The 10,393-nt window shown below is 40.5% G+C and overlaps 2 protein-coding genes across 2 annotated transcripts; one reads left to right on the top strand and one right to left on the bottom strand.

The window, feature by feature from the left end:
- Window positions 1-744: 744 nt before the first annotated feature.
- Window positions 745-2,159, top strand: LOC131138462 (heart- and neural crest derivatives-expressed protein 1-like). Its single transcript, XM_058087389.2, has 2 exons — window positions 745-1,465; window positions 1,954-2,159. The coding sequence occupies exons 1-2, from the start codon at window positions 989-991 to the stop codon at window positions 2,047-2,049; spliced, it is 573 nt and encodes a 190-aa protein (XP_057943372.1). The 5' UTR covers window positions 745-988; the 3' UTR covers window positions 2,050-2,159.
- A 2,287-nt stretch (window positions 2,160-4,446) lies between these two features.
- On the bottom strand, window positions 4,447-9,275 carry sap30l (sap30-like). The gene is made up of 4 exons (XM_058087119.2): window positions 8,635-9,275; window positions 6,409-6,531; window positions 5,991-6,089; window positions 4,447-4,693 (listed from the first exon to the last, which is right to left on the bottom strand). Exons 1-4 carry the CDS (start codon window positions 8,818-8,820, stop codon window positions 4,565-4,567), a joined length of 537 nt encoding a protein of 178 aa, XP_057943102.2. The 5' UTR covers window positions 8,821-9,275; the 3' UTR covers window positions 4,447-4,564.
- Window positions 9,276-10,393: the final 1,118 nt, after the last annotated feature.

Here is a 10,393-nt window from a genome sequence, read left to right as displayed (position 1 = left end):
GAAAGTTGACTTAAATAGCCTGACAATACATTATAATAACGTAGCAGCATTCTAACATATTGCATATGTAATGTATAACATACAGTGTACCCTATATATGTAAACAATACAGCAAAACACAAAGTGATCAATATGATAGTATTTCAAAAGATACTTCTAAAAGGTCTTTTTTTAAATATGAAAAAAATTAGTCTGGTGTTAAAAGGTATTATTTTTTAATCAAAGGGAAACACGTCCATTTGATGATTGGAACTTGTAATGATTAATATTTCACATTAAAAATTGTTATTGCTATTTTGGTTATTGTGAGATTAATGACCCATTGGTTCATGGTTGGGATATTCTGAAAACTGAATGAATCCATTATGAATAAAATTTATTATTAGACATTACAAAAGGAACTATTGGTTGAAAAAGTTTGTAAATTAGGTTTTCATCAATTAAAATGACTATTTTTGATGAAAATAACACAGTTAATTCCAACCTTGCCAATAAAAATAATGATTTTAGTTCCTACATGCTTTTTCTTTAGAGTTCAATAAGTTCGTTTAACAGTTGTCCAGTGCGTAAAACCAGTGCGTAAAAGCCAGAGTGGACATCCACACGTCTGGCCTTCGCCCAGCGTGCCGCAGCCTAGTCCCAATAAGCAACTCCTCCCATCCAAACACTCACTATCCTCCCTATTGGTTCCCTCCCCTCCAGGCGGACGCACACATGATATAAACCTGGGGGTCTCGCACCTTCAACGGGGTCAAATTTCTCGGGCCAATTGCCGGGGGAATCAGCACCGAGGATCACCAAGAAAAAGTGGAGCTCAAGTGGAGATTTTTGGATTAATGAAGTCCAGGTTCGAGGGTTTTAAAATCAGAGATGTAAAGGGCAAGTTGGATAAATACCTGACTTCTGCTGGGCGTCCGTCCTCCACCGAAGAGCGCTTTGCAGCGAGCCAGCGACACCGACGGAGAGCAGCAACATCAGCCGGGCCACCATGAACCTCATCGGGGGCTACCAGCACCACCACCACCTCATGCACGAACCTTTCCCCTTCGTGCAGCGCTGCCACCAGGACGCCCCTTACTTCCAGAGCTGGGTGCTCAACCACGGCGAGGTTCCACCGGACTTCCAGATCCAGGCTCCGTACCCGGCTGCGGAGCTAGCCCCCGCCGCTGCGCACGACGCACGCTTAGAGGGCCTCCAGGTCGGGATGGCGAAACGGCGAGCGTCGGGGCCCAAGAAGGAGCGCCGGAGGACGGAGAGCATCAACACGGCGTTCGCCGAACTGCGGGAGTGCATCCCGAACGTACCGGCAGACACCAAATTGTCCAAAATAAAAACTTTACGCTTGGCCACAAGTTACATCGCCTACCTGATGGACGTCCTGGCTAAGGACTCTGGGGAGACCGAAGGCTTTAAGGCCGAAATTAAGAAATTTGAAAACCGGGATCTGAAAAGGAAAAGGGAGATGGTAAGTTTAGAACACAATATTGAGTCAATTAAACTCATATTCTTTAAATTAGCAGCAATTCAGTTGCGTTCACGTGTTAAAAAGTGAAATAGAAAAATGTCATTTTTATTATTCATTAATTTATTTTACTTTCAAAATCGGAATTTTAAATGCTATGCATTAATAACCTGTAACATTTGCTTAGCTTGTGTTACTTTTCATTTTTATTGTACATGTACAGTAATTATACATTATAATACACGACAGTTGAACTATTAAAATGCATTTTATGATTCATAAAACTATACACAGATTACTTCCACTATAAAGAAAGGGATCATGCACATTATTTAGTGCTTGTTCTACAATAATATAGTACATAAAATGTACTTTTTGTCAACACTGATGGTAAGGTTACTCATTAAAATATTACAAATATGATGGTATGTTTTGTTGTATATATTTATAAAACTAGAACTAACTATTTGTGGTTGTGGTCCTCTCCACAGAATGAAGGCCCCCAGGACTCCTTTGCGACGGAGAAGAAGGTAAAGGGCAGGACCGGATGGCCACAGCAGGTTTGGGCTTTGGAGCTCAACCAGTGACACAAAACCTAAAAACAAACAAAGCAAAAAAAAAAAAAAATTACAGACGAACCAGATAAACCACTTGACTGTACCTGAACGCATCATCTGTTGGATCCCAATGACGAAAAAGGAGAAAGGAGAGAATTGTTGGGGGGGGGGGAAAGGACAAAATACTTATTTTCTCCTTTTGTTTTTGTGTTTATTAAATTTATAATATTTATCCCTTCATTCTTGTCGTCTTGGTGTCGCAAACATTCAATGAAAAAGTATCTAGACACTAAAGTTAAATTAATTCTATGAAATAAAGTGGCGTGTAAGTGCATTAGTATGTGTTTGTAAAATGAACAATTTAAATTATTCTGTTTTTTTCCCTAGATGCAGATTTAAAAAAATGTTTTATTGCATTTTTGTTGATGCTGCATCGCATTTCACTGTATTTTATTTTATTTTGCAATTTAATTTGACGCTTTAGTGCATTTCTAATTTAGCTCCGACGGTTAAGGGATTTTTCGTTCCTATCGGAACACATTTTATTTCTCAATACGGCTTCATTTAGTTGACTGTGTTAAAAATGCATCAAAAAACGGAATTTACCATAAATAATAAACATTTTTACAAGAAGTGTTATGCCATACTCAGGCAAAAAATAATAACCTAGGGGCTGAACCAATGTTAAGTATGTGTAATGTTTTCTTTGTGTTGTTGTTGACTGAATCTACCTCAGAGTTTATATGTCCGCTTGAATAGACACATGAGAATGTCCCACTTAACGCACAGCAGCTTTACACTCCAAAGGAAAAAAAATAAAAATGAAAAAACGAAAAAAAAAAGATTGAAATGGTTTATTATTGTGCCAAATGTGGATGGAAATGTACTAAGTGTGAAGTTATGATATAGAGGTCCGTTAATAAATGAATTATTTTATGACGCCAAGGTTGTGTTAAGTATGTTGTTGTTGTTGTTGTTGTTAAATTGCATCTCCGGGCATTTCAGTTGTCAGTATTTGGTGGATAAAATCCTGATATAACATTGCCGAATTATTAGTTTATAGTCTGAGATTATGGGATTTGAATTTCTTTGTGATTCACACAATTGATGGCGTTTTCTTTCAAAAATAAGATGCAAGTCAATGGGGTTCTTCATAGCATGCAGCTACTGGATTTAGAAGTGCTATGTATTTTAAATGAATATTAAGTTTTAGATGTATCGTTGCCAGGTACATGTGCTGCCCTCTAGTGGCTAGTAGCTGTTTTGTACCGTTTTTAAAAACACGAGTTGAACAAAAACCAGGTTAATAATGTCTAAGGGAAATGACTCCAGCAGTCATTTTGAATAGAGGAGTCCACCTGAACACTGCATTGTTGTAGCACCCTCTGCTGGACAAAGCAGGAGCTAACATTTGCCCATATGATCTATCCAGTGTTGTAAAGCTAGAGTAATAAAGAGTACATTACAGGCTTGAAAAGTACATTTAAAAAGTACAGAGACAACATGTTTAGACTGTACATTTATTATTATTAATATTAGGAGCAATAAGCAGCCATATTTAAATATATGTCATTTCTAATACAACCGTTAGATCTACATGTGAATAAAAGATGGGTGTTATCTATTGCGACACTAAGAAACCTACGAGCCATAACTGAACAGAGGACAAAAAAAAAAAAACACAATCAGCGAGGGGGTAAAGTAAAGGGCGAATTTAAATATAAAACTATGCACAATAAGAGAAATGCCAAATACAACCCTTATATAAAGTGTGTACATACCATGCAGTCACCACCATCAAAACACACAAGTGAGGAGTTGTAACTTTTGACGTGTAGTTGAAATTTTAAATACTTACATGTGGGATGTCAAGATAAACGGGTGTCCTCTGCTAATCGCTGTTTTAAAAAAAAAAAAAAAAACTTGTTAACTAAAGCAAAAGAGGGTGGGGGTTATTAAAGGAGAAACAAAATAAAAGCAGCTCCCAACCCTTGGGAAGAGTCTGTCGTGTAAAAGTAGGATGCTCATCATCAGACAAAGGACGCTGAAGATGGCAACTATATAGCTTAGTGGCGCCCTCTGTTGACATAAATGTTCATTACAGGTTTCGGTTGATTTCCTGACATGGTGGCATTGTTTCAATGGATAGTCCTTTGATGAAGAAAACTCGAATCTGCGTTACAGACGTTTTTAGCGTACGTGACGTACTTTTGGTATCTGGTCCTTGGGTGCTACATGTAGGTCGGTAAGACATTGATCTTGATCTGATCCACCAGACGTTCTTTGCGGGAGGTCTTCCATCAAGGTTGAGAACCCTAAACGAGTTAACTCTTAAGGCAGCGCTTCTATCGAACAGTGTGATCAAGTCCTTGTGGCGACTGAGACAAAGAGTCCTGGTGCTCGGTCGCAAAGACAAGGATGTCATTTGTGACTATCTAGTGAAAGTCCTCCAAGGATACCAAAGAGGTTTTGGTTTGCTTGGAGATGGTGGCTGATGATGGCTGTGGAAGGTTGAAAACGTTAGCGTTTTTTTTTTTTTTTTTTTTTAGTCCAGCGGTTTGCTGCCGTCCCCTTTCTGGTCCAAGCGGCTCTTGCTGCTCTTTACCATGTAAATAAAGTAGGTCAGCGTTTCCTTCTCGTTCACCGGAATATTCCTGAAGTGGCGACTCACGGTCTGCAGATAGAGGAGACAGGGAAGAATGTAAAACGGAAGGGCCGGTTGTCGAGCCTCGTTTAGCTCAAGATGGCAGCCTGCGACGCGGGTACACGGTCTTGTGGACACACATTTCAACTCGTTCTGTTGAAATAAATCACTTCCATGGGTGTTTGTTTAGTTTATTGGCTATTTGTAAGCTGTGATTTCAGAAGGTGTTTCGAAGATTTTCTCGACAGCGTGCAAGGAACCGCCCAAGCTGAGCAGACAAAGCTTAGCTTTAAATGAAAAAAAAAAGTGCTTTAAAGAAAACACTCAACGCTAGTAAGCACTCTGTGCTTCCTGAACGGGACGGGGACACTGGGACAGCTGTGACTGGTTGTCGGCTGTTGACTGCCATGTTATTAATGATGTGGGGGCCTCGTTAAGATGTAGAGAGTCTGGGGAAACGTTCAACTTGCGGGCCCCGGGTTCCATTCATCCATTGCTCACATCCGATGCCCCCGCCCCTATTCTACCACCACCCAAGGCCCACGTCGCATACAGGAGGTTTTCATGAGAATGTCTGGGGCCAGCTGTATAAGGTCCACCTGTCGATTTGGCAAATTAGTCTAACAATCTCTCAGTGAGCAATTACAGCCGAGTAGGAGCTGCAACACCGTGTATGTCAAAGTAAATGAGGACTGCAGGGCCGCAGTCGACAGTTGCGGAACACCTATAATGAGGTCAATGTCAACATGGCTGAAGGTCCGTTAATATCACCGTGGTGCAAAGATTCAAAAGTACCCCCCTCTTTTTTTTTTGGTTCTTTCAACCACAAACATTTTTTTATCATTTATTAATTAGTGAAAAACCACAATATAGCGAGGGATGACTGTATTTGTAAAAACTGAAACACTGAAACTAAAGTAGCCTCAAACTTCAGCTTACTCAGCAGCTAAAGTTTTTGTTTTTGTGATGACGGGACATGTGTGATGATAACCATAGAACCAGAAACGGTACTTACCGCAAAACAGGAAAGCATCTGGCAAGCTAAATCTACTAGGTGACAATATACATTCTGGTTCTTTCTTCATTGCATGTCTGTAAGGATCCTTCAAACATCTTAACTTCATACCATTTCAAGCCTTACATCAAACTATAGACAAGTGATGACAAATGTATGGTCCATAAAAGTTACCTTGATGGTTTCTGGACCATCGAGAAAGAATTGAAATTCTTACTATCTCACTACATTTTATCAAGTTGTTGAAGCTGCACCCTTCAGTTGTCAACAAAGCAAAAGTGTAGTGATTGTGGAAGTGGTGCCCCTCATTACCTCAGCCAGCTGGGCCTTGTTGAGGCCGGGCCTGGTCTGCAGTTTGTAGTGTCGCTTGTAGCGCCGCAACGTGTTCACCTGGAGCTGGAACAGGTCCACCTGGAAGCAGAGGAGGAGATTCGCTCTGTTAGTGCCCGATAAGGGATCCATTCTGTACCACTTCTTTGGACCGTTCTGTTGGTAGAACCACTCTCATACTACAGTGAATCCCTAGCCAACAAAGGGTGCTGAAAACCGGACGTCCAGTTTGTATATTTTGTTGCCGTGGAAACGTTGTCCAAGATACCACATCAATCACTGGAAGGACACATTGTTTAAGCTACTAAGTTACAAAATTTGCATAGCTACCACAATCCTGCACATAAGGGTTTATTGTCCTGAATAGAAAAGTGTCTGAAAACAATATTAGATTTGTTACCTCTGGCACCTCTACGTCATGATCTGGGGACTCCCCGCCATCATCACTCGTCTTCCTCTTCCTTTTATTGCGCACACTCTGGATGAAGTTCTTGTGGAAGTCGCAGATGTACAAGTGACGCACCTACAAAAATAGAAAGGTATAAATCAGTTAAAGTGCAGTTCACACAGACATAACTAGCTTTTTAGCCATGCACACTTAAAGCAGGAATTGAAGTTTAGTGGATCTAGTCAACAAGTAACAAGGTAGCAATTGTGGCTGAATGTGTATATATGTGCTCAAGCTAAACGCCTGCTGGAATGTTCCTTTAGCGATGTCCTCCTGCGACCTTTTGTGTGCATGTTATTCCTCCGACATGGCTTGCGTGATGAAGCATATGTGCTTAAAAGTTTGCAGGTCTGGAAAGCATCTGGTCTGCAGAAAGGTTCTCGGTTCAGTCTTTCCACGTGAACGCCGCAGTTTAGGAAAAGCAGCACAAATGTGACCCTGAACTGCAGAGCACATACGCGCACTTGACTCCCAAAACACTCCATGTTGTGTTCAGATCACATTACAAACCTTCACTCTGTATGTTTACAGCGGTGCTTGTCAAATAGCGGTGAGGTGTCGTAGGGGCTGTGAGTAAACTTAATGTGGAAATTGTTTTAAGTTGTTGCAGATGGTCGGCCAAGTCATGAATCTATTTTGATAATCAGATGAATGTCTGCAGAATGCTGGTGCCAGCAACTCATACAGTGGTTTCTATGGGTAAATATATAACAACTATATGCGAGGTTCTCCACAGTATTTCAATTAAGCAGGGTGGGGGACGGACGAAAACTGAGAACCACTGGTTAACGGCCCTTCTAAAAAGGGTTTCACATACTGAGGTCAATTTTTCATAGCAAAACAATCCCTGGTAACACTGACCTACAACAAAAAAGGACCGGAAACATAATATGCATGCTAGACCTGTGGTTGGTGATGTCTTTGTGTAGACTGCCAACAATTTACTTGACACAATTTACAATTTACTTTTTTTTCTGTGAATGTCATAGTAAGGCCATGCAAAACACCGAGGGTGTTCCCTTTGGATTTTATGGAGCGGTGGTGGCGAGCTAACCCCACTAGTTTCAATTCATGCTCAGTCAGAGAGGAGTTGAAGCCATTTCAACATACAGTTGTTGGGGGGAATGTCAATTTCCACGATATTCCATGTTTAACACTAGATTCCATTTGCATTGGAAAAATTCAAGATATGCACTGTGTCCCTTACTACCCGACTCTCATTTCGTCTGTTGTCTGGCGGCAGCAAGCTATACTTATAAAAACACCAATAGCTAACCTCACCTTTGTTTTTGTTAAAGCAGTTTTAATAGTATCATAAGCCTTTATACTTTAATACCCATCAGCAGGACAGATTTCTATGTTTGTTCACAGGACTATATTTCAACATATATTATTGAGCAATTACTTTCTCGTGTATAAGTGTTACTCTAAAACAGGCATCAAATTAAATTCACGTTTGTGTAAAATAGTACATTAGTTTCACACAAAGGCAAAACCTCCCCCCAAAACAAGCGTGTTGGTATTGCATCAACTGTAGTTGGTTATGTCACCGGTTTATTTTATAAAAAGTTTTGTTGCTGCCAAACTTATGATCCATAATTCAGCCCAGTAGTTGACAGCACAAATTAGCTAGTTTGTCAATTCACTTTAACTCCTGAAGAGAAAGAAAACAGACAAAGAGTGCGATACTGACGATAATGGTAATTATCAGTTATATAGTGAAAGTGAGAGGAAATGTGAATATTTACTTTGTAAGGAGATTTCGGTGTGTTTTCTGTTTGCACTCCTGAAATGTTCAGTTGGGGGCATTGTGCTCCTAGTAAAAAAAGTGACTTTGTGTAAGAAATTCTGCCGGGTGTGCTGCTGCCAACTCCCCCAAACTTGAATGACGGAGGGTTGTCCCATGCGAGGGCTAATGTGGCTAACGCTAGCACAGCTCCTCTAACTCTTTCATTCGGTTAAGATTAGAGCTTAAATGTCGAAAAAAAAACACCACCAATAAAAAATATTTATGGGACTATAAACACATATACATAGATATCAAAACGCAACACGACGCAAAAAGTTGTGACTCTTCACCGCATCCATGCTAGTTTAGCATTAGCTGTCAGCCGGAGAGTGAACTAGCTAACACCCAGTTTCTAAGTGAGAAAGTTCGAGTATCAAAAAGTCACGTACGCTCTTATCGATGTCCAGCTTGAGCTTCTTCTGGGAAATGCTCTTCTGGATCCTCTTACTGAAGGAGGCGTTTCCAGCTGATCGGCCGCAGCGTTCGCCGTCCTCGATCAGGCAGCAGCTCTGGCCGTAGAACGGAGGGGCTGGCGGGCCGTCATGGCTGTCCTCCTCGGTGCTGAAGCCATTCATCCTTGGGAGAGACTCCGCGAGGATTAGCCCAGGTAGTAAAAACAATCAGTTGACTTGATAAAAAAGACTTCTCCTTTGAATGTTTATAGACCTCTAGGTGTTTAATCCTGACTTCTTCCAAACGTAGCCAATGTTAAAAACATGATTCTGCTGTTGCCCATTAGATTTGAAGGCTAGCTAACGTGTGCTAACTCCGGGTGCTCGCGAGCTAGCCTACACGCAAGGTGGATGCGCCAGAATACCAACAATCCCTTGTTGATGAACAGCTTTGTTGCATATGGCAGCGACGCCGAACGGCTCCGGACTAGAGGCAAAACTCCACAAAACAACTTTTATCAAACAAATGTGGAGTTTCACAGATTAAATCCAAGCTTTCGCTGAAGCGTCCGTACAATGGCCGGTGCTTTGAGTGTCAGGGACGGAAGTTTCCCTCCTTGACTACGATTGGCCAGTTCTAAAATAAGACGGGGTTAGTGAGAGATTTCTGTTATTTGATTGGCTGTAACAAACGCCGGTCTTTTAGTGGGGTTGCAGTGTTTTCCACAAAGATGTAAAAGATGTCGTCGTTGTTATATAGACTGACATTTAATTGTACTATTCCAATGTATGTCCTTTTTCAGCAATTAGAGTCCTCCGCATATTCGCCAAATTTATACAGAGCATGCATATATGATCGTTAAAACCTTAAACAGCCTGTTAATCAATGCAATGTTTACATTTTTAGCCATGCTAGTAATCACCTCATCTTGATTTGTCTAATCCCCTATTAATCAAACACGTATTCTTGACAATACAACTGAAGAAACGTTTAAAAATACTACCAGAACTACATGTATCCCATACACACATGCTTTGCTGTTGACATACGTCATGATGTAATTATATCTTTCACCACACGGGGCGACAGAATCCAACACTTTGACTTGTGATACATTTTGAGTCAGCGAAAAAAAGAACAATGTTAAATGTAATTTAATGCTAGTTTTGCTAGTTGTCATAAATGAGAACGAAATAGCGAGGATAAAGCGCAATGCTAGATTATTAAGGATTTTACATTATAATATTCTAAATGAAAATTGATAGAACGCTCACAACAAACATCACTGAATGTCACGATGTAATGCTATCTTTGACCACACAGGGGTGCCACAATCCAACATTTTGACTAGTGATGCTACATTTTGGCCCACAAGTATGCATAAGGCGTCTTACAAGAGTTAATGATGCTCCTTTTGTTTGTTGTCATTTATCTGCTGTAACATTTGGGCTGTGATGCAAACTCTCTGCCTCATCACGGTCTCATAATAGCTCACAACACAAATGAGGAGGATGAAAAGATGCAGAAGGAGGGTGCAAAGAGAGGACACCATAAAAAAGTACCATAGGAGAAAAGTGAATTGGATTATTTTTTTCTTGGTAATGTTCCTGGCTTCCAATAAAGTACTGTAATGGGTCTTTTAGGACACAAGACTGCAATAAAAATGATGCTGTGAAGAATGATAGAATGAACGGTAAAATGAAGGAGAAAATATAATTAAATTCAAATGAGGTGCTAAGTTGACATGCTAAGATA

This window comes from Doryrhamphus excisus, linkage group LG21 (genome assembly GCF_037039965.1).
Source record: "Doryrhamphus excisus strain RoL-2023G ecotype Guam linkage group LG21, RoL_Dexc_Guam_v1.1, whole genome shotgun sequence".
Taxonomy (NCBI): Eukaryota; Metazoa; Chordata; class Actinopteri; order Syngnathiformes; family Syngnathidae; genus Doryrhamphus; species Doryrhamphus excisus.
This window is presented reverse-complemented; position numbering and strand designations above follow the sequence as displayed.

Bases quoted from the DNA above. Each gene is read 5' to 3' on its own strand.
- sap30l (XM_058087119.2), bottom strand. From the start codon at position 8,820: ATGAATGGCTTCAGCACCGAGGAGGACAGCCATGACGGCCCGCCAGCC. The intron at 6,532-8,634 runs GTACGTGACTTT...CTATTTTTGTAG, and splicing joins AGCTGGACATCGATAAGAGC to GTGCGTCACTTGTACATCTG. The intron at 4,694-5,990 runs GTAATGAGGGGC...CTCTATCTGCAG, and splicing joins ACAAGGCCCAGCTGGCTGAG to ACCGTGAGTCGCCACTTCAG.
- LOC131138462 (XM_058087389.2), top strand. From the start codon at position 989: ATGAACCTCATCGGGGGCTACCAGCACCACCACCACCTCATGCACGAA. The intron at 1,466-1,953 runs GTAAGTTTAGAA...TCCTCTCCACAG, and splicing joins TGAAAAGGAAAAGGGAGATG to AATGAAGGCCCCCAGGACTC.